The 24,982-nt window shown below is 40.6% G+C and overlaps 1 protein-coding gene across 2 annotated transcripts in view; it reads left to right on the top strand.

The window, feature by feature from the left end:
* The window catches only part of LOC132881718 (2-oxoadipate dehydrogenase complex component E1-like), a 207,781-nt gene that overhangs the window by 171,604 nt on the left and 11,195 nt on the right, over positions 1-24,982 (top strand). For both annotated transcript variants that reach the window (XM_060914513.1, XM_060914514.1), the window contains 4 exons: positions 302-571; positions 12,986-13,157; positions 17,587-17,785; positions 17,871-18,183. In XM_060914513.1, the coding sequence (XP_060770496.1) occupies positions 302-571; positions 12,986-13,157; positions 17,587-17,785; positions 17,871-18,183 (954 nt within the window). The remainder of the gene's footprint in view (positions 1-301; positions 572-12,985; positions 13,158-17,586; positions 17,786-17,870; positions 18,184-24,982) is intronic.

Here is a 24,982-nt window from a genome sequence, read left to right as displayed (position 1 = left end):
GTCATGTTTAAAAAAAAAAAATAGTTCATGAAAATATCATGCTGCGTTCTATACCTGAGCTTCAGTTAGGTTCTCTTCATGCCCATTAGTTACATCCTCAGATGGCTAATTTGCTGAGACTACAAGCCCTTTTGCACTTTTTTAAACTGTTTTCAGAAATCCAGTAATGAAGCAGGCCACCAGTTTGTGCATTTTTTGATAAATAATACTCTACTGCTGTGAGTCACTTCTAACACTGTCCCATTTGCATTCTCCACGTTTCTTTCCTTTTTTAAAATTTTATTTATTTATTTTACTGCAGTTAATGTTTCGTAAAATGAGAGGTCTCAGCGAATTTCCAGAGAACTCTCCCGCCATCGGGGATGTCCTCTCTCACCTCACCTCTTCTGTGGACCTGGAAGTGGGCGCCGGCCACCCCCTCCACGTGACTATGCTTCCCAACCCATCCCATTTGGAGGCCATTAACCCTGTTACTCAGGGGAAGACGCGTGGCCGGCAACAGCTCAAACAGGATGGGGATTATTCTAGCGACAGCCATGCTAGGCCTGGGGACAAAGTCATCTGTTTGCAGGTACCACTGGAAGTTTTGTATACAGAGAATATTATACAGTTCTGCAAAAATATGAAGTTTATTTTTGAACTTCACGAGTCAGTGAAGCGAACGAGTGAAAATATTTTCAACATGAGAAGATAAACTTCATATCTTTGGACCACCGTGTAATGTTCTTTATATTACACCGTGTTCCAAATTATTATGCAAATGATATTTTTCTCTGATTTTCCTAAATGCTCGATGCAAATGACAGTCATTATAATTTTCAAGTTATCAATCGTTAGAGTATAAATCGAATTTTATTGAACAAACCTCCCAATGATAACAGTATTTTTTCAAAAATAAAAAAACCTCAAAATGCACTGTTCCAAATTATTATGCACAACAGAGTTTCAAAACATTTTATAGTCTGTAAAGAACTGAAAATGGTCATTTGTTAAATTTGCAGCATTAGGAGGTCATATTTACTGAAATCAAAAGCTATTTCAACCAAAAACATCTTAACAGGCCAAGTTACATGTTAACATAGGACACCTTCTTTGATATCACCTTCACAATTCTTGCATCCATTGAACTTGTGAGTTTTTGAAGAGTTTCGGCTTGAATTTCTTTGCAGGATGTCAGAATTGCCTCCCAGAGCTGCTGTTTTGATGTGAATTGCCTCCCACCCTCATAGATCTTTTGCTTGAGGATACTCCAAAGGGGGGCAGCACGGTGGTGTAGTGGTTAGCGCTGTCGCCTCACAGCAAGAAGGTCCGGGTTCGAGCCCCGTGGCCAGCGAGGGCCTTTCTGTGTGGAGTTTGCATGTTCTCCCCGTGTCCGCGTGGGTTTCCTCCGGGTGCTCCGGTTTCCCCCACAGTCCAAAGACATGCAGGTTAGGTTAACTGGTGGCTCTAAATTGAGCGTAGGTGTGAATGTGAGTGTGAATGGTTGTCTGTGTCTATGTGTCAGCCCTGTGATGACCTGGCGACTTGTCCAGGGTGTACCCCGCCTTTCGCCCGTAGTCAGCTGGGATAGGCTCCAGCTTGCCTGCAACCCTGTAGAACAGGATAAAGCGGCTAGAGATAATGAGATGAGATGAGATGAGATGAGACACTCCAAAGGTTCTCAATAGGGTTGAGGATGGGGGCCACACCATGAGTTTCTCTCCTTTTATGCCCATAGCAGCCAATGACACAGAAATATTCTTTGCAGCATGAAATGGTGCATTGTCATGCATGAAGATGATTTTGCTATGGAAGGCACGGTTCTTCTTTTTGTACCATGGGAGAAAGTGGTCAGTCAGAAACTCTATATACTTTTCCAAGGTCACTTTCACACCTTCAGGGACCCTAAAGGGGCCTACCAGCTCTCTTCCCATGATTCTGGCCCAACACATGACTCCACTGGAGCTTTTTTATTTTATTTTTTCCTTTTTTATTTTAATTTTTTTTCTTTTTTCTGTGTTTTGATGTTTGTTTGAGTGTTTTGTCCGTCAGTTGTGGTGTAGCTCCGGACCCAGTGTTGGTAACTTGCCAGCGCCCCCTATAACGATCCCACAATTCCTTGCGCTCTCCACCCGGATGTGACGTAAAGTGGAACTGCTTTAACTGTATCGAGAGCGCCTCGATTCGTCCTCTCATGTTCTGGCTACTGGAGTGGTCGGACGGACTGTTGGCACACTCGCCTACAGTGTTGAGACTAACCACTATTGTCTGAGAACAGCCTGTTCAAATTAGTTTCGGCCGAACTTTTGAACGACCGCTAAGTTTCAGTGATATAGTGGTTTTGATTCTAAACCTTTGCAAAGTTTAACTACAGTTAAGTAGTTTTCCACGCTAAGAGGCATTTGCGGACAGCTTCGCTCCTCTCAGCCTTTTTCTCGTCGACGCATCACCGGAGGTTTCTCCCGAAGCACCGTGGGCCAACTAGGCCTCCATCTCCCTGCTTCGTTAGCCGCAGTTGGACGCAACTCGCCACTAACCTCCTCTCCTCGGACCGCGACCCTCAGCGCGGACATCGGAGAACGAACTTCCATCGCATTGAGTAGGCACTTGGGCAAATTTTAATTTGTAGCTTATTCAGATGGTTGTTAGGGTCATGTTTAAGCTTTGAGCTGTTTAGCATACCCGCTCAGACACGGAAGGTGGTTTTTTTTTTTTTATTGTTTGTTTTGGTCCTGTTTTTTTCTTTGAACTTGTTAGACAAGGTATCTTGCATGATATCTTTCCTTAACTCCATTGCTAGCTTCCCTATCTGATTAGCAGCGCAGCGACAAGTTTGTTATTTTAAGCTCCGAGGCTGGACCGCTACAAGGCCTAGTTCTCTCCATCCAACACCTATTACACACACACTCACTCTCTCTCTCTCTCTCTCTCTCTCTCTCTCTCTCTCTCTCGCGTTGAGTTCTTTGCCTAGATAGTCTGTTGGGAATTGTTGTTAAGTACAGTGTTTGGATCCAGCTGTAACGTGGTCAGATTCTCCTTAGCAGCTTATTGCTAGCTACCTCAGGGTGATACGCTAGCTGGTAGGCTTGTGTTCTCGACTAGGCCTGCAGGCGTCATATTTCCCGATGCCATTTTGGTACCTCCCTCATTGAGTTACCTGTGATACGACACCTAGGCACTGACCGCCATTTTGTTTAAGCATTGCCAGAGTGGCTAGTCGTTAGCATCTGCCCACAGATACATACACACCTACACACACGCACGCATCGGCTTGCCCTAGTCTCACACACACACACACCTACACACACGCACACACAAGGGATTCTCTTTTCCTATCTCTTTCTCTCTCTCTTTCCCTCAAATTTATGGTCCAGGTGTAATTGTTCCATTGTTTTGTCTTGTTATTACCTTTGCCCGACGTTGAATGTATTTTGTGAGATTCTTATTAGTGAGTAGTAGACAAATAAAAGCTAATCAAATTGAATTACATTTTACTTGTTCCTGTTGTTTATTCACAAGGTCAACTATTTAGAACTCCTTTTTCCTTCAAAATTTAGCTTTTGTATACAACTGGGTTTCCCATCTAATGCAGAGCTACCATTAATCTTGAATGTAACCATTCACGGTGAGTATTAAGATTAACAATTTAAGATTTTATGAGACTGATCTTTATTTATAAATTGATTAATTCAATTATCAATTATTACATAATTTATAATTTAATTAATCCCAATTCAACCTACACCAGTTTTGGGCATCGGTTCCCTCCAGGCCTTGGTTCGCTGTGGGTGATGCCTGTGCTCCCAGCTATGGACTGCAGTGAGCTCGTTGCTCATTTTAACATCGTAGTTGTCCAGCGCTCTGTGCTTTAATGCTTGGCGTGATGTTCCGAGCGATGTTGCTCGGTGGCGTCACAGAAGCTGCGCAGGTGGTTTGGGACATACCAGTGCTCTGCGTGGCGGTGCTTCTGTGCTCGCTTTGTGGATCCATGCCGTGGTGTTCAAGCGATGTTGCTGGCGGCGTCACGGCAGCTGTGCTGGAGATGTGGGACTTGTTTTCGTGCACCTTTTGGTGGGACTGTGGCTGCTACACCACTGGAATGATATCCTGACCTCTATTTGGTGGACTTTTTTTTCCTTTTTTCTGCCTATTATTGTAAAGCGACCTTGGGTTTTGAGAAAGGCGCTATATAAATTGAAATTATTATTATTATTATTATTATTATTATTATTACCACCTCCTTGCTGATGTCGCAGCCTTGTTGGGACCTGGTGGCCATCCACCACTCCATCCATCTGGACCATCCAGGGTTGCACGGCACTCATCAGTAAACAAGACTGTTTGAAAATTAGTCTTCATGTATTTCTGGGCCCACTGCAACCGTTTCTGCTTGTGAGCGTTGGTTAGGGGTGGCCGAATAGTAGGTTTATGCACAACTCTGGAGGATCCTACGCCTTGAGGTTCGCGGGACTCCAGAGGCACCAGCAGGTTCAAATACCTGTTTGCTGCTTTGTAATGGCATTTTAGCAGCTGCTCTCTTAATCGGATGAATTTGTCTGGCAGAAACCTTCCGCGTTATGCCTTTATCTGCACGAATCTGAATCAGCCACAAATCTCTTCACAGTACGATGATCACGCTTAAGTTTTCGTGAAATATCTAATGTTTTCATACCTTGTCCAAGGCATTGCACTATTTGATGCTTTTCGGCAGCAGAGAGATCCTTTTTCTTTCCCATATTGCTTGAAACCTGTGGCCTGCTTAATAATGCGGAACGTCCTTCTTAAGTAGTTTTCTTTTAATTGGGCTCATCTGGCAAACAAATTATCCCAGGTGTCTGAGATTGATTTCAGTGATCCAAAGAGCCTTGAGACACAATACCATCCATGAGTTTAATTGAAAAACAAAAAATTTAATCTTTGACAGGTAAATCCAGTTTGCATAATAATTTGGAACGCGGTGTATATGGACACAGTCACAAATAAAAATCTCATCTCATCTCATTATCTGTAGCCGCTTTATCCTGTTCTACAGGGTCGCAGGCAAGCTGGAGCCTATCCCAGCTGACTACGGGCGAAAGGCGGGGTACACCCTGGACAAGTCGCCAGGTCATCACAGGGCTGACACATAGACACAGACAACCATTCACACTCACATTCACACCTACGCTCAATTTAGAGTCACCAGTTAACCTAACCTGCATGTCTTTGGACTGTGGGGGAAACTGGAGCACCCGGAGGAAACCCACGCGGACACGGGGAGAACATGCAAACTCCGCACAGAAAGGGCCCTCGCCGGCCACGGGGCTCGAACCTGGACCTTCTTGCTGTGAGGCGACATTGCTAACCACTACACCACCGTGCCACCCCACAAATAAAAATATGCAAGTTAATCAAAAAAATTTTAATTTTGAACCTGTTTGCCATTTTGACAACACAGTTTGTGTCCAGTCAGCGGGAAAACACTGGGAGTGACGTTATCGGAGTGAAATATTTGGAATTATTATACATACGGGCCACTTTTTCCGTGGAATAAAAACATTTATTTTTTTCACGGTGCGGTTTCCATCAAATCCTGCGCTCTGATTGGCTGGCGAGCGGGTCTGTATCCTACGATACGGACCCCAGATACGGACCTCTGGCGACTCGCTTGTTCACAACAACAAACATAGTAACAATTTTTGTCAACATTTATCTTTTTTTTTAAAAATAAGATTTATTTATAAGATTTTTATCAAAAATCTTATAAATGTTTGCCAGCATTTCTCAGGAGAATAGCATTAATTTTACAGCATGGATAGCGATAACGACAGTGTTCACAGCGAAAGCGAGTTTTACTACCCTGAGGAAGAAGAAATAAAAGAAAACATTTCAGGAGAAAGATTAAAACCTGTAACTGCTGCCAATGCCGAGCAAAAACATGGCTGAATCCTGAATGACTCAATTTTGTATAAATAGGGGACTACATAGGCGGAAAAATATAGTTTTTTTTCCTGCCATGGAAGTGCACTTGCGTTACAGCCGTGAATGAGGATTCAAAATGGCGGCTCGCCTCGGCTCGGTTTTCCCTTTCGGGCACTTTCGTTTTCTGTTAGAATTTGGTAAAGAAAAAAATAAATATATTATTTACCAGCTTAAGGTCGGTCCGTATGGTGAAATGCCGTGACCTTGGCCTTAAATACTGACCTCGGCCCAGAGGGCCTCGCTCAGTATTTTCAAGACCTCGGTCACGGTATTTCACCATACGGACCGACCTTAAGCTGGTAAATAACATATGTATTCTATTCCCTTCTAGTGGGTTTATTGATGCCATGCAATATTGTTATCATATCGCATATCCTCCATGTACTACATCACTGTACCCAATAGGGAATGAGCGTGCAATATTGTTACGATATTGCACATTGTCAAGACAACACAATGTCACACGTCGGAGACGTAAAACTTCCGTGTTAGCAAGCAACTGTGACAATTTGTAAACGAACACGGCCGTCAGGTTTGCTTCATTTAAAAACGGAAGATTTTCAGAGAATTTTGGCTGCCAGGTTGCTCCTTTGTGTGTAGTTGTCGATGTTGATTTTAAAAGTAACTAAATAAATTACACAGGGAAAATAATAATAATATCCAGCTTGACTGCGCTAGCATTGGCCTTCGCTAATGCTACACCGGCTGGAAGGTAACTGGACTGCTGCGCTAACAGCACCGAGTCACGGGTAAGCTAGAGAGAATGCTGATATGAAGAGTGTGTATAATAATAATAATAATAATAATAAAAATGATGTTGATGATGACTGGCTTTTTTTCGTGGTCTATCAGATATATTCCATTCAGCTAGCATGATATTGAATGAGTCGAAGACAAGTTCAGGATCATGCTAGCTGAATGGAATATATCTGATTTCAGTCTGCGATGTATGAATGCGAGTTTTTCAACATGAGAGGTAAACTTCATATCTTCAAGCTAGCATGTGATTTTTTTTCCCCCTCCCATTATATAGACCTATTCACAAACAAAATGTACCCAAATTTATCAAAACAATTCATCGATTTCCTCATGAGTGACACATTTAATACTTGTTTTATGAAATCGAGTCGTACATGAGCTGATGGGTGATGAGGGGCGTAGCGGTGAGTCGGCTATAAGCCATGTCCGATGAGATTGAGTGGATTAACTGTTTTATTCTATCCATATTCACTGGATTTTGAGAAATGGAGCATTTTTATTTTTTGCAAATTTGATAAATAAAAACTTGATACAAAATGTCCGACAAACAAATTTTTACTTAGAATGTAAACAAACTGGTGAAATGACAGTAGCAATTTGTGAAAAATGCTCTAATAATAATTCTTGAAAAATTAAAAGAGATACTTTCTTACCATCAAATACCTTCATTCCATATTTTGGCTTTTTTAAATATATTTTTCTGGGTTTTCTTCTTCTCCTTTAGGGTTTTTTTTGGCGATTGGCAAACCAAATTAAAGGTACATTACCACCACCAATTGGGCTGGAGTGTGGAACAGGCGATCTTGGGAAAAGCAAACAAATGAAAAACTATATTCTTTTAGCCATTTCTGTTTCTTTTAAATACTTGATAATTTTTGAGGTTTTGTTTTCTAGCAGAGTTTTAATTTCGGCCTCAGTTGGTTCAGCAACACGCTCCACCATTTTGTTTTTCTCTACTCACGGTATATGAGCTGATAGCCTAGTAGTAGAGTAGCCAATCAGAGCGCGCGATCGCTCATATTCAGTGAATGTGCATAGAATAAAGAGATTTATGTCACGTTTTTGGTTCTCCATGTCCTGGATGTAGCTTGTATGAAAAATACGAGTGGTGTATTTCCCAGTAAAATGCTCAAGTCCATATATGTTATTTACCGGCTGGGAGGTCCATATCATGAAATACCGTGACCTCAGTCACCGTATTTCACCATACGGACCGACCTTAAGCTGGTAAATAATTTTTTTTTCTTTACCAAATTCTAACAGAAAACGAGAGCGCCGAAAGGGAAAACCGAGCCGAGCCGCCATTTTGAATCCTCATTCATGGCTGTAATGCAAATGGCTTCCTCCTCGGTATACAAGTGCACTTCCATGGCAGGAAAAACCTACATTTTGCTGCCTATGTAGTCCCCTATTTATACAAAATTGAGTCATTCAGGATTCAGCCATGTTTTTGCTCGGCGTTAGCAACAGTTACAGGTTTTAAGCTTTCTCCTGAAATGTTTTCTTTTATTTCTTCTTCCTCAGGGTAGTAAAACTCGCTTTCACTGTGAAGACTGTCGCTATTGCTATCCATGCTGTAAAATTAATGCTATTCTCCTGAGAAATGCTGGCAAAAATTTATAAGATTTTTGATAATCTTATAAATAAATCTTATTAAAAAAGATAAATGTTGACAAAAAATGCTACTATGTTTGTTGTTGTGAACGAGCGAGTCGCCAGAGGTCCGTAACCGGGGTCCATAACTGTGGTCCGTATCGTAGGATAAGGACCCGCTTGCCAGCCAATCAGAGCGCAGGATTTGACGGAAACCGGCCCGCAAAAAAAAAAAGGCTTATGTGACAGTTGCACTTTTTTTTCCCCCCTCCACATGAATGTACAGTGGTATGCAAAAGTTTGGGCACCCCTTGTCAAAATTGCTGTTACTGTGAACAGTTAAGCAAGTTGAAGATGAAATGATCTCCAAAAGGCATAAAGTTAAAGATGACTCATTCCCTTTATATTTTAAGCAAAAACAATTTTTTATTTTCATCTTTTACATTTTCAAAATGACAAAAAAGGAAAAGGGCCCGAAGCAAAAGTTTGGGCACCCTGCATGGTTAGTACCTTTGGCAAGTATCACAGTTTGTAAACACTTTTTGTAGCCAGCTAATAATCTTTCAGTTCTTACCTGGGGGATTTTCGCACATTTGTCCTTGCAAAAGGCTTCCAGTTCTACAAGTTTCCTGGGCTGTCTTGCATGCACTGCTCTTTTGAGATCTATCCACAGATTTTCAATGATGTTTAGCTCAGGGGACTGTGAGGGCCAGGGCAAAACCTTCAGCTTGTGCCTGTTGAGGTATTCCATTGTAGATTTTGAGGTGTGTTTTGGATCATCGTCTTATTGTAGGACCCATCCTCTTTTTAACTTCAGCTTTTTTACAGATGGTGTGATGTTTGCTTCCAGAATTTGCTGGTATTTATTCGAACCCATGCTTCCCTCGACCAGTGAAATGTGCCCTGTGCCACTGGCTGCAACACAACCCCAAAGCATGATCGATCCACACCCATGCTTCAGAGTTGGAGAGGTGTTCTTTTCCTGGAATTTGGCACCCTTTTTTCTCCAAACATACCTTTGCACATTGTGGCCAAAAAGTTCTATTTTGATTTCATCAGTCCACAGGACTTGTTTCCAAAACGCATCAGGCTTGCTTAGATGTTCATTTGCAAACTTCAGATGCTGAATTTTGTGGCTCGGACGCAGGAACGGTTTTCTTCTGATGACTCTTCCATGAAGGTCATATTTGTTCAGGTGTCGCTGCATAGTAGAACAGTGCACCACCACTCCAGGGTCTGCTAAATCTTTCTGAAGGTCTTTTGCAGTCAAACAGGGGTTTTTATTTGCCTTTCTAGCAATCCAACGAGCAGTTCTTTCAGAAAGTTTTCTTCATCTTCCAGACCTCACCTTGATCTCCACTGTTTCTGTTAACTGCCATTTCTTAATAACATTACAATCTGAGGAAACAGCTACCTGAAAACACTTTGCTACGTTCTTGTAGCCTTCTCCTGCTTTGTGAGCATCAATTATTTTATTATTCAGAATGCGAAGGAGTTGCTTGGAGGAGCCCATGGCTGTTGATTTTAGGGACAAGTTTGAGGAGTCAGAGAATTTATACAGCGTTGAAATCTGCATCATCTGACCTTTCCTAATGAATTTGAACAAGCCACAGCTCAATAAGCTAATTAAGGTCTGGAACCTTGGTAAAAGTTACCTGAGAACTCAAATGTATTGGGGTACCCAAACTTTTGCATGGTGTTCCTTTTCTTTTTTCACACTCCAATTGTACAAAACAAAAATAATACACAAATCTTGCAGAAAACGCTGAAAAGAAATGTCTCGTCTTTACCTTTTATGCCTTTTGGTGATCAGTTCATCTTCTGCTCACTTAACTATTCACAGTAACAGACATTTTCAGTAAGGGTGCCCAAACTTTTGCATGCCACTGTATCTCAGGTTGTAGCTGCAGGAATAATGGTAAATTATTGGCAGAAATGTTTCCAGTTTGTCTTTATGATTTTGAATCCCCATATATTATGGATTTTAGATGGACTGATCTTTAAAGCAAATGGCACTGTTTGTACAATCATGGCACGTTTCATAACAAGAAGCATGTTTACGCAGTTTATACTTTTACTCCTAGCATCAAAATATGTCCGTGCATGTACCTGAGCATATATGTGAAACTAATCTTGCCTAGTTATTAGGGCTGCAACTTATTATTATTATTATTATTATTATTTTAAAAATATAATCGGTCCTTAACTGCAGTGCAGCATTACTGACATTTTTCTGACAGTCTTTCATGGCATGAGGATTTTATTGTGTGCTTAGATTGACTATTTAAAAAAAAAAAAGTCAGACACTAACATAAGGTCATGGTATTCCATACTTTTTTTTTTAAAACCGGTTCCGCGCACATCTTTTTGCACCTACAAGGGTGAGTCAAATGAAAACCTGAAAAGTGTGACATACATTCGAGAAACAGACTCCACACAGCTGTAATTTTACATGAGTCATCAGCAACATCCTGTTTTTTGGAGCACTAGAGGAAGCATTGGGTGGAAAGACCTTCCTGTTGGATGAAGAAGTGCAACAGATGGTGCACACACAACAGGAAGTTTTTTTTTTTTTTTGAGAGGAACCCGGACACTCGTTAAGCACTAGAACACTTGCATTGAATAAAAATCGAGATCATGTAGAAAAATTATATGCTTTGTGACAGCTGTTTGCAAGAAATGGTGCGAAATCTTAAAAAAAAAATAAAATAAGAAAAGATTTTCATTTGACTCACCCTCATATTTCAGTGACCACTGGTCTCAGTTGCTGGAAGAGGGACTTACCTGTATTTCATTTAGATTATTTAGTATTCATTTAGTATTTCTGACTGTTGAAATTCAATATCAAGGTCAGTATGGATGAATGCAGTAAATATAAAACACCATATACACTCTTCATGTGAATCAGTGTGTCCTTCATAGTCCTGTGACCTCTAGTTCCCGCCCTCAAGAAAGTAAAAAAATTATCTGCTCTCACAGTTTTTTAGTTAGTTCCCGTGGGAATTGAGTCCTGATGCGTACCTCTAGTCTGAGGTGGGATATCATGTATGAGCGAGTGCGTCGCAAACTGGTAGACATATCCAAATCGTAACCCTAATAAGGAAGCAAGGGGTCGAGCGAGGCGAAGTCAAACTGATAAAGCATGGAATCAAGGTCAGAAATAAATGGGATAACGGTCAGAGTCACAAGAAGTCAAAACAATAAACAAAGGCTTGGTATGGTCAGCTTTTTACACACTGAGCAATACTTCGCACTGAGTGCATGGGAGGAATGTTCTTCAATACAGTTTGGAGCTTGATAGCAGTGTGGCACAGGTGCGGTGGTAATTAGAATTCCGGAGAGGGAGGGCAGTGTGGTGTTTGGGAGTTGTAGTCCGTGGCGGCCATGTTTGGAGGCTGCCACGAACTCTGGTCTCTAGCACTGTGTGTGACATTTAGGACCATTGTCTAGCTGGAAGACTGACTTGTGACCACATTTTAACTTTCTGCCTGATGTCGCTGATCATTATGTCCAGACAGTTTTATTTTTTTTTGTTTCACCTGACCAGAGAACACTCCTCCAAGAACCTGATGATCACCTACAAACTTCAGTTTGCCTTTTTTATGCCAGTCGTCGAGTATACGCTTCTTTCTTACGTGACAGCTTGTCAGGCCATGGTGATGTAGAACACTTAATGGTGGATGTACATACTTTGTACTCCAACTACTTCACCTGTTCCTTTATTCTTCAGTTGAACTTCTTGGTCCAGAATTCCTCCATCCCTGGGAGTTAATTTGCGCCTCTTTCCTGAACGTTGCAGTGTCTATGTGATTTTTTTTTTTAACTCCCAAGAGTTTTTTCTTTGCATACATGTAGTACCTTAAGAGGTTGGGAAAATTGCTCCTGAACTCGTCCAGAATTTTTTGTGTGTGTATGGAGTTGCTTGGATTCTCTGATGGTATCAAAGGTAAAAAGGCACTGGATCATAAGGTAGGCCTTTTAGAGCTGTAAGTGCACTCCAAATGAACACCTAATTATGGCAAGAAGTTTCTAAACATCATTACGTTAATTTCTGTAATCTTCCAGAAGGTTGACTTATATGTGTATGTAAACTTTTGACCGACTGGAATTCTGATATTGTGAATTAAAGCTGAAATAAATGTCTCCATTTGATTGTTTTAAAAAATCCCACTTGTGAAGAAAATAGATGCCTTAATTGACTTGCCACAAGAAACGTCTATCCATCCATTATCTGTAGCCGCTTATCCTGTTCTACAGGGTCGCAGGCGAGCTGGAGCCTATCCCAGCTGACTACGGGCGAAAGGCGGGGTACACCCTGGACAAGTCGCCAGGTCATCACAGGGCTGACACATAGAGACAAACAACTATTCACACCTACGGTCAATTTAGAGCCACCAGTTAACCTAACCCGCATGTCTTTGGACTGTGGGGGAAACCGGAGCACCCGGAGAAAACCCATGCGGACACGGGGAGAACATGCAAACTCCACACAGAAAGACCCTCGCCAGCCGCTGGGCTCGAACCCCGAACCTTCTTGCTGTGAGGTGACAGCGCTAACCACTTACGCCACCATGCCACCCCTTAATCTGTTCATACGTTTTATATATTAATTTTTGTGAATGCTGGCTATTTTGAATTTAGGGAGACAAAAACTGTGCTTTTGAAGTTCTGTTATCTCTTGTTATGTCTTCAGGTTCATGGTGATGCCTCATTCTCAGGGCAAGGAATTGTAACAGAAACATTCACCCTGTCAAATCTCCCTCACTTCAGAGTTGGTGGAAGCATCCACCTTATTGTGAACAATCAAGTGGGCTATACCACTCCCTCTGACAGAGCCCGCTCATCCTTGTACTGCAGTGATATTGGTAGGTTTGAGCACCAACTCTATATGTAGACCATATATGTATATATGTAGTGCAGTCGATTTGAAGAAAAATGCATGTCAGTGATGAAAGAAGTACAAGTTCTTTATGTGAGTAAAAATAGAACTTGAGATGAAGTGAAGGAATCTTAAAAAAAAATCTATTTGGGAAATAAATAGAAAGCATCTTAGAATCTAGTTGGGTTAAAGAATTCAGTAGCAGTAAGTAAGTACATCTTTGTAAAATGTGCTTAATACATACATTATGAATAATCAGGAACTAGTATGTAAGAATACGTGAGCTGGGTATGAATTTAAACATGGAAGATATCAGTGACAAGCCGTTACTATTAGAGCTGGGACTTCAGCGGTCTCAAAAGTAGCCGGTCACCGGCGGCAAATCGCCGGCTATGGCTTGTTATGCCGCCGGCTATTGTCAGTCGAGTCACAAAATTTAATGTTAAATATTTCTGACAGCAAAAAAAGTTGTGAACGTAAATTACATCCACTATGTCATGTATGTCCGTTGCCGCATCAACTGTGTTTACATCCTCGACACGAGTGCAGCCATTACTGCCGCCTGTGTTGCCAGATTGGGAGGTTTCCCGCCCAATCTGGGCGGTTTTAAGTGCATTTTGGCGGGTTTTGAACATATTTTGGGCTGTAAAACGTCAGCAGTATCTGGCAACATATATTTTTTTTACTTAATACAAGAAATTAATCAGGGATGTGATTTTTCCGCGAATTCGCGGAATTCTGCTTTTTTCACCTCAAAATTTGAAAAAAAAATTTTTTCCGATTTTTCGCTCAAAAATCCGCATTCATATCCTATTCGTTCCGACTTTCAGTAATTCCGTCATTGAGATGAAACGAGGTACGTGATTGGCCCATCGCTCTGTAACAACCAGTGAACGCGCTTGTTAGATAGCTGTACGTAAGCTCGCTTCAAACAAAGAGTTGAAAGATGGCAGCCTCCGTGATTGAGCGTAAAGATGCACCTGATCATCAGTTTGGTGTGTGTGTGTGTGTGTGTTTTTTTTTAAAGTAAATAAACATGGGAAAGAAGAAAAAAACAACCCAGCTCATTTCTTTCCCCATAATAAACCTGTGAGTGGTGATGGCGTCACTGCACGTGCGACAGTTGGGTATGTTTTCACAGGGTGATGAAGGTTGCCGTGGCAACGGGGCCTCGCGCCATCTGTTGCTTCCTGGATGCACATGCGCACGCTATGAAAGCTGTGGTGAAAAGGTTAGCATCGGAGGCTAAACCTTCTGAGGAGAAAAGAAGGGGCGGTTTTTATTTCAGTTTGTTTTAGTTACGTCCGAAGAAACAGCAGTTTAAATCACGGCTCTAGTTTACAAATCAAAATGGTTACTCAGTGAAAACAAAACAAAAAAGCTCGAGAGAGGGGGAGCGGTGGGAGTTTAACCCGGGAAAGTGAGTCTGTGAGGCGGCAGTGATGCTTGACCCCTCCCGCCTCCTCTCACTTTACCTCCGAGTCTCTGCCAACTTCATCACAGATTATTTCACCTTTTTCACTCGAAGTTAGTTTTAATTTTCGCTCAAAACTTTTCCCACAGCGTGGATGTAAGGTAATTATACACAATTTTGATTTGTTTATTTAATATTAAAATGTTGGTGCAAATAATACATACTTGCCAACTTTTCAAAATTCTCATGAGGGAGAAAAGCGCATGAAAGACGTTTTCAGTTGGCCGAGGGTCTGATGCGCGGTTGAAATGATAAAAACAGTGGATCCCAATTAATTGCAAACACATTTTTTGTGAATGTTGTTTAGTGAAAAAGTGATTTTTATTCTTGCATATGAAAATCCTCAAGTGAGTGAACACTGTACAGTTCTGTATACGAGTCAATTTCACAGAAAACGTATTTTTTTTGTCCGGACGTGTTTTGTTTACATTTTGAGATTTCTAAAACCTTTTTATGGTCTCATTATGATAAAACATTATCAGTTCTACCTTGCATTTCAAAATTTGACAACTTTGGTTCATAAATGTGCATTTTGTAGCAAATTTTAGGGTCGAAAATGAGCAAAAACGGCTGTCCCACTGAAAAGAGACTATTTTTCAGACATGATTCTTAATGTTAGACAAAGGTGGAATTGAAACTTTTTCATGTTCAACGACAAGACTGTGAAAACCACAATGGACATATCATATCATTGGTAAGTAGTCTATGCATGACTAATTTTTTTGTGTCAATCCTGTTACCCTGTCTAAACGGGGTGTGCAGTAACTTAATCAAATATTAGAAGTTGCCATACATAAGAAGCAAACCGGGAGACTACCAGGAGCAATAGAGTTTAATAAATAATGGTGGATGAATTCTTATGTTGCATCATGTTTGTTTGAAAAGGCACATTTAGGTATGTTCAACTTCTACAGTAATTGAAAGTATAAATTTTGTTTTTCCTTATACAATTTTCTATTTATTCTAATGCAGATGATTTAATTTAGGATGACATTTTTAGGTTTCATGTTTTGGCTTTTTGTCAGTTAAGAATCATTGAATTTACTATAGGGGCTCAGAGTTGCATGTTGACCATTAAATTGGCTTGAATTTGTTAATCATGACAAGTTTTTTTCTTGTGTGTTTGCTTGCCATTTTAGTACAATTTTTATGTCAGAAAACCCCAGAACCCAGGAGCTTCGGGGGGGCTTCGCCCCCCTTGTCCCCCCACCAGGGCGCTGCCCTGGACCAGCTGGGGGCCTACAGCCCCCAGACCCCCGGCTAAAATTTTCAGATAATTTCACCAGCCTCAAATCACATCCCTGTAATTATAATGACATTATGAAAGAAATTAAAAAAATGAAAGAAATTAAATATAACATTTGAAATGATATGTTTGGGTCTTCTCTGAAGGCCTAGAAGGCCCTGATGGTTCCCCTGTAGAAGATATCTAGATTGGTTTTTGTGTCGTTTTAGTTTAATTTATATTATTATCTTTGTTTTTAGAAGTACTAAAATGAAAAAGTTGCCACTTGCTGGTCAGTAAAGCCAGTATCTCACTGGGCTGCGACAAATTGCGAACGTCATTCGCGAGAGAGTTTCAAAAGTGTCTTGAAACATTCACGGGGCTTCTCAATTTCCTCGCATGAGTCGCAAAGTGTCGCCCCTTCGTCGCTGAAATTTTGAACATGTTCAAAAAATTCGTGCGACAAAATTTCTCTCAAAATAGCCGCAAATGCTTCGCTGGTGTCGCAAAGTCGTCCCGAACCCTTCTCAAGTCAGTTTCCGTGAGACAGGAAGTGCGAGTGTATCTCACTGGGCTGCGACAGCCTATAAATATGCGATAAAATATGCGAATATCAATTCAGTGTGATTCCAAGTGAAAATTGTTGCTAATTCGCATATTTTATCGCAGTTGTTGTGTCGCAGGCTGTCGCAGCCCAGTGAGATACTACCCTAAGTTAAGCGAATGTTGTAAAGTGATGCATCAGATTAAGACTACGTTCAGACTGCACCCTGAAACGACCCATATCCGATTTTTTTTGCCCATATGCGACCTGTATCCGATTTGTTATTGATAATCTGAACTACACAGATCCGATTTTTTTCACATGCGACCCAGGCCGCTTGGATATGTGGTCCTAATTCCGATGCATATCCGTTATTTTCACATGCAACTGCAGTCTGACCGGACAGGTCGCATTCATGCAACCTACACGTCATCAACAAGAGACAAACGTCACTACTCTGCGTTGGCTAATCCCGCCTCTTTGGTGGAAAACAACAACATTTATACAGTTTTCAGAATTTAAATAGACTTTTATAGAATTGATCAAGCTAATGGTGGATTTGGTAGGGACCTGGATGTTGATCTGTTAGCCTGATTAAATAAAACAGTTTCTATAACTGATTTATAACTTAAACCATCCTGTATTACAAGATTATAAGATTGTTCTGGAAATTTCCAGTAATTTGACACCTTCGGTCTCATTAGTCTGCTGCCCACATTAATCAGATTATTGTGTGAGTTCCGCCGCCGCCACAAAAACCACATTGCCAGGTCTCGCCTCATCTCCATGCTTTACTTGCAAACTTGAAGAGCGCGCTTTTTTTTTTTTGTTTACGTATTACGTAGATGTGCTTATTACGTGTCAATTTGCGCATGCGGGACACTTTTGGGTCGTTTTCCGTTCATATCGGAGATCGCATACAAGTCTCATATAATTGGTAATGTGAACGGCCTAACAAAAAAATCGGATTTCACAACAAATCGGATATGGGTCGTTTCAGGTTGCAGTCTGAACGTAGTGTAAATCTCACTCAGAGTGAAAGTGTTAAAATGAATACACTTTACTATAGCTTTACGTGAAATCTACTGCACCACATACTCATGAGACACAGATTTACACACTGATTACTGCATGCTCTGTGACTTGAGTGGCTGCTTTGATGTATCTTTCAGGTAAGATGGTGGGCTGTGCTGTGATCCATGTAAATGGCGATGATGCTGAAGAGGTTCTCAGAGCCACACGGTTAGCTGTGGAGTATCAGAGACGCTTCAGGAAGGACATTATAGTGGATCTGCTGTGTTACCGGCAATGGGGTCACAATGAGCTGGACGAGCCGTTCTTCACAAACCCTGCCATGTACAAAATCATCCGGTGAGCTCTCACTCTGTCCTGACTTCAATATTTGGGCCATGAATGCATTACAGTGATAGAGCGACTGGTATACTCCATTTGATAGCTCAAGGAAAAGCATCCCGGATTCCTATGCTGACCAGCTGATCTCCGAGGGATTGATGACAGAGGAAGAATGCAGTCAGATTAAAACAGCCTACTACTCCTTCCTCAGTGAGAGTCTGGCCAACATGACTTTCTATAGCCCTCCACCCACCAACCTGCAGGGTCGCTGGGGGGATCTGATCGAGCCGCAGAACAGAGTTTCAACCTGGGACACTGGCGTGACTGTTCCCCTGCTTCAGTATGTCGGAGCAAAGTCAGTGGAGGTCCCTGAGGAGATCCAGGTGCACAGTCACCTTGTGAAGATGCACATAAAGGTAGAGGTTTTATAGTGCTTTTAATTTTTCTCGTGAATGATATCACCTGGCGGCACGGTGGTGTAGTGGTTAGCGCTGTCGCCTCACAGCAAGAAGGTCCTGGGTTCGAGCCCCGGGGCCGGCGAGGGCCTTTCTGTGTGGAGTTTGCATGTTCTCCCCGTGTCCGCGTGGGTTTCCTCCGGGTGCTCCGGTTTCCCCCACAGTCCAAAGACATGCAGGTTAGGTTAACTGGTGACTCTAAATTGACCGTAGGTGTGAATGTGAGTGTGAATGGTTGTCTATGTCTATGTGTCAGCCCTGTGATGACCTGGCGACTTGTCCAGGGTGTACCCCGCCTTTCGCCCGTAGTCAGCTGGGATAGGCTCCAGCTTGCCTGCGACCCTGTAGAAGGATAAAGCGGCTAGAGATAATGTGATGTGAATGTGATGTGATATCACCTGTGCTGTCACCAATAGTACCACTATTCTGTGAGGCTGAAGATATCTATACATATTACCTTTTCAATCTATTATATTGATTTTAGAAACTTGCTTAAAGCTAGACGGCCTTTTGATTTCATAAAATCGGTGACATTTACTTCCCTCTGAAATGTGGTCATTGTGATATACAACCCTGATTCCAAAAAAGTTGGGACAAAGTACAAATTGTAAATAAAAACGGAATGCAATGATGTGGAAGTCTCAAAATTCCATATTTTATTCAGAATAGAACATAGATGACACATCAAATGTTTAAACTGAGAAAATGTATCATTTAAAGAGAAAAATTAGGTGATTTTAAATTTCATGACGACAACACATCTCAAAAAAGTTGGGACAAGGCCATGTTTACCACTGTGAGACATCCCCTTTTCTCTTTACAACAGTCTGTAAACGTCTGGGGACTGAGGAGACAAGCTGCTCAAGTTTAGGGATAGGAATGTTAACCCATTCTTGTCTAATGTAGGATTCTAGTTGCTCAACTGTCTTAGGTCTTTTTTGTCGTATCTTCCATTTTATGATGCGCCAAATGTTTTCTATGGGTGAAAGATCTGGACTGCAGGCTGGCCAGTTCAGTACCCGGACCCTTCTTCTACGCAGCCATGATGCTGTAATTGATGCAATTTGTGGTTTGGCATTGTCATGTTGGAAAATGCAAGGTCTTCCCTGAAAGAGACGTCGTCTGGATGGGAGCATATGTTGCTCTAGAACCTGGATATACCTTTCACGTTCCTTTTTTGTACCTTTAACTTTTCCAGCCTCTTATCGCCCCTGTCCCAACTTTTTTGAGATGTGTTGCTGTCATGAAATTTCAAATGAGCCAATATTTGGCATGAAATTTCAAAATGTCTCACTTTCGACATTTGATATGTTGTCTATGTTCTATTGTGAATACAATATCAGTCTTTGAGATTTGTAAATTATTGCATTCCGTTTTTTATTTACAATTTGTACTTTTGTCCCAACTTTTTTGGAATCGGGGTTGTATGTTTATTTCTGTAATATCTCAAAAAATATCAGGCCATTCTGTGGCTGGGAAGTTATTTAATTTGAGGGGATTTCCAAGTAAATGATGTGCATGAAATCGTTCGCTTCATGCAGTCAAGCAGACAGAGGAAGTCCGTGTGCGCATGCGCAGGTTTATCTTCTTCTTTTGGGTTTTACAGCAGCTGGCATCCACAGTGTTGCATTTCCGCCATCTACAGGTTTACCTTGACCGTGCACTGACTGTTCCATCATTCTGTCGCTAAACGAACAGCTGATCACGCCGAGGTGCTCGCTGACCGCCGATATTTATTAGTTTGGTTCTGCGTTTCCTTTCCTTCACAACATAACGTCTTTTCTTCTCACTTTCCGTTACTGTAGTTGGTCTTTCACGTTTCATTCGCACATTCGCGTCCTCCATTTTCCTCTCCTGTTTCAAATTTGTATCCCACAATGCCTTGTGCGAATGGAGAAAGCTCACCATGTCATGCATGACGTAGTATCTTGTTTTGCGTCATGGTGAAGCAGGAAAAAATGCCAGAGAAGTTAGGGCCACATGGCCCTGAATTCATTAATTGTTCTATTAAAAAAAAAAGGAATAAAATTGGAAGACTGTGATTCGAATGCAGTAGCTTTCAGTCCACTAAACAAAAATAATTGGGTGTCAGGGAAAATTCTTTTTATGACCTAAACTTTTTAACGCTTGTGCAGTTGCTTAGTGTTTTGTTGTGTTTTTATTATATTTGGGCATATGATCGTGTCTATTGCATTGACCATTGTAAATCCACTGCAAAAAATATGATGTTAAGAGAAAATATCTTTAATTTGGGTGACTTTATCTAATATTTCTTCTTAGAAAATTATTAGAACTCAAATCTAAGATTTAGTTTATTTTTAGACGCTTTTACTCATTTCAAGCTTTACATTTTCTTATTCTATTGGCAGATAATTTTGCGAATTTTACGCATTTCATTCTCGAAAGAAACAAAATTATCTGCCAGTAGAATAAAAAAATGTAAAGCTTGAAATAGGTAAAAGTGTCTAGAAGTAAGCAAAATAATCTTATATTTAAGTTCTAATAATCTTCTAATAAGAAATATTTGATAAATTCACTCATATTAAAGATATTTTCTAAGATATCATTTTTTGCAATGTAGATTTTAATGAAAATGTAAATCACATAAAAGAAGTTTCAAGAAAGAAATGGCATTTTAGGTTGAAGCCCAAATCATTTAAAATGTGTGGTGGTCTTGGGGGGAAAACCATCAGATGTTTCTGCAGTCTTGGCCAAAACTGAGGTTTTTCTGCCTATATAACATACAGTATATGGCCAAGTTTGTGGACACCTGGCCATTGCACGCATATGTGTTCTTTCCACAAACTCTTGCCAAAACTGGGCTTCCATTGCAGTGTTGTGCAAAAATAGAAGCATTTTATTTTAAAAAGTCACCAAAACACAATTACAAATGGTCTGTGTTTCCATCGAGTGATGTTAAAGCTGGACTTTCTCCTCTCATGATAACACAATAGCCCTTACAGAGCACGTTTTTCCCCCCAGAAAAGGTAGCGCTTCTCTTTGCTCTTCATCTCACGTGACTTATGTGAAAAATGTGCTTCCATTTCAATTTAGCAAAATATTGCTTTACTGAATCATCTGGTAAACCACCTCATGTGAGTGTAAAAACTTTTTTTATTCTGACATCTCTACTTTAAGAAAGCATAACTATTTTTTTTTCGTGGTCCAAATCCTGCGCTCTGATTGGCTGGTGAGCGAGTCCGTATCCTACGATACGGACCCCGGTTACGGACCTCTGGCGACTCGCTCGTTCACAACAATAACAAACATAGTAGCATTTTTTGTCAACATTTATCTTTTTTTTAATAAGATTTATTTATAAGATTATCAAAAATCTTATAAATTTTTGCCAGCATTTCTCAGGAGAATAGCATTAATTTTACAGCATGGATAGCGATAACAACAGTGTTCACAGCGAAAGCGAGTTTTACTACCCTGAGGAAGAAGAAATAAAATAAAACATTTCAGGAGAAAGATAAAAACCTCTAACTTGCTAACGCCGAGCAAAAACATGGCTGAATCCTGAATGACTCCTATTTGTATAAATAGGGGACTACATAGGCGGCAAAATGTAGTTTTTTTTCCTGCCATGGAAGTGCACTTGTATACCGAGGAGGAAGCAATTTGCATTACAGCCGTGAATGAGGATTCAAAATGGCGGCTCGCCTCGGTTTTCCCTTTCAGCGCTCTCGTTTTCTGTTAGAATTTGGTAAAGAAAAAAATTAATATATTATTTACCAGCCTAAGGTCGGTCCGTATGGTGAAATACCGTGACCTCGGCCTTGAATACTAACCTCGGCCCAAAGGGCCTCGCTCAGTACTTTTAAGACCTCGGTCACGGTATTTCACGATACGGACCGACCTTAAGCTGGTAAATAACATATTGTGGCAGTTCGTATGAGTGGGAGGAGCACAGAAGGACGGCAGGCCAGAATTAAGTTCAAAAAACTCTTTTATTTTGCACTTTTCAGTCGCACTATAACTCTCCCAGCCACACACACACACACACACACACACACACACACACACAAGTCGTCTGGTTGGGGAGAGAGTTCTCCCTCTGCTCTCGCTCTCTCTTTAAATAGGGCGCGGTCACTGGGGAAGACACACAAACACACGTTAATAGACCTCAGGTGCAGTGATTCTGCCACTTACCTTCCCTGACTCCGCCCTCTGGTCACAGACCGACGCTTGACCACGCCCCCGCTGCCACACATATCTATATTACAAACTACAATCTTACAAATGTCTGCTAAAAACACACAAAACTTCAGTGAATGTGATTGAGATACAAATAACATAAACCCAGCCCTGCACTCTGTTATATTTTCGATATTTCAAATGATATATTTAGAATATATGGACGTGTGTGATACTTATTGCTAAGGGCTAAAACTGTTATGGACTTACGCTGTTACAGAATCACAACGTGGAAGTTTAGTGCTACTAAATAATATCATAATGATTTCAAGCAAGTGAACACATATACAGTGGTGCTTGAAAGTTTGTGAACCCTTTAGAATTTTCTATATTTCTGCATAAATATGACCTAAAACATCATCAGATTTTCACACAAGTCCTAAAAGTAGATAAAGAGAACCCAGTTAAACAAATGAGACAAAAATATTATACTTGATCATTTATTTATTGAGGAAAATTATCCAATATTACATATCTGTGAGTGGCAAAAGTATGTGAACCTCTAGGATTAGCAGTTAATTTGAAGGTGAAATTAGAGTCAGGTGTTTTCAATCAATGGGATGATAATCAGGTGTGAGTGGGCACCCTGTTTTATTTAAAGAACAGGGATCTATCAAAGTCTGATCTTCACAACACATGTTTATGGAAGTGTATCATGGCACGAACAAAGGAGATTTCTGAGGACCTCAGAAAAAGCGTTGTTGATGCTCATCAGGCTGGAAAAGGTTACAAAACCATCTCTAAAGAGTCTGGACTCCACCAATCCACAGTCAGACAGATTGTGTACAAATGGAGGAAATTCAAGACCATTGTTACCCTCCCCAGGAGTGGTCGACCAACAAAGATCACTCCAAGAGCAAGGCATGTAATAGTCGGTGAGGTGACAAAGAACCCCAGGGTAACTTCTAAGTAACTGAAGGCCTCTCTCACATTGGCTAATGTTAATGTTCATGAGTCCACCATCAGGAGAACACTGAACAACAATGGTGTGCATGGCAGAGTTGCAAGGATTGCAAGCAATTGCTCTCCAAAAAAAACATTGCTGCTCATCTACAGTTTGCTAAAGGTCACGTGGGCAAGCTAGAAGGCTATTGGAAAAATGTTTTGTGGACGGATGAGACCAAAATAGAACTTTTTGGTTTAAATGAGAAGTGTTATGTTTGGAGAAAGGAAAACACTGCATTGCAGCATAAGAACCTTATCCCATCTGTGAAACATGGTGGTGGTAGTATCATGGTTTGGGCCTGTTTTGTTGCATCTGGGCCAGGACGGCTTGCCATCATTGATGGAACAATGAATTCTGAATTATACCAGCAAATTCTAAAGGAAAATGTCAGAATATCTGTCCATGAACTGAATCTCAAGAGAAGGTGGGTCATGCAGCAAGACAACGACCCTAAGCACACAAGTCGTTCTACCAAAGAATGGTTAAAGAAGAATATAGTTAATGTTTTGGAATGGCCAAGTCAAAGTCCTGACCTTAATCCAATCGAAATGTTGTGGAAGGACCTGAAGCAAGCAGTTCATGTGAGGAAACCCACCAACATCCCAGAGTTGAAGCTGTTCTGTACAGAGGAATGGGCTAAAATTCCTCCAAGCCGGTGTGCAGGACTGATCAACAGTTACCGGAAACGTTTAGTTGCAGTTATTGCTGCACAAGGGGGTCACACCAGATACTGAAAGCAAAGGTTCACATACTTTTGCCACTCACAGATATGTAACATTGGATCATTTTCCTCAATAAAAAAATAACCAAGTATAATAATTTAGTCTCATTTGTTTAACTGGTTTCTCTTTATCTACTTTTAGGACTTGTGTGAAAATCTGATGTTGTTTTAGGTCATATTTATGCAGAAATATAGAAAATTCTAAAGGGTTCACAAACTTTCAAGCACCACTGTATTTAATATACACTGTAGAAATAGAAAGGCAATGACAGAGTATTGGCAAAGTATAACAAAGGATTTATACTGATGTATTTTTAATCAAATATTGTAGAAAATGGAACATAAAACATCAGCAGAAAGAACACGCAAGTACCGTGAGAAGATACAGCAGGATCCACAAAAACTGGACTTATTGAGGGAAAAAGACAGTAAATGAAAGTACAAAGAACGCAATGAAATAAATAACAAGAAGATGGCTTCTATGAAAGAGAAAAATGGGATTAGGGTTGACTTTTTTAATATAAAACAATTAATTTGTAAGTCCGTGACACACCTAAATTTGCATTCATTCAAATGGTTCTCCTACAAAAACAGAAAGTTGTACACCAAAACTTTAACATTTTGTCTGTAATTACTTCCCAGATACAGCAAAAGTAAAATAATTATTCCATAACTAACTTGAAATTTTGACCTCGGTGACCCTAAAATGGATCCCTGATTGTGACCAGGACGAGTGATGATATTATTTTTTTATTTTTTGCATAAATGGCAGTGTTATTGTATAATAATAGGAAAGAAAATGATTTAATCGATATTTGTTGAAGACTGCATTTATTTATGTCTCTGGTGTTGGTGGAAATTGATTGAATCTGCTTTTTCATTGAACTTCACAG

Source organism: Neoarius graeffei, chromosome 2 (genome assembly GCF_027579695.1).
Source record: "Neoarius graeffei isolate fNeoGra1 chromosome 2, fNeoGra1.pri, whole genome shotgun sequence".
Taxonomy (NCBI): domain Eukaryota; kingdom Metazoa; phylum Chordata; class Actinopteri; order Siluriformes; family Ariidae; genus Neoarius; species Neoarius graeffei.
Note: the sequence above shows the minus strand (reverse complement) of the source record. Positions and strands in the feature narration are given on the sequence as shown.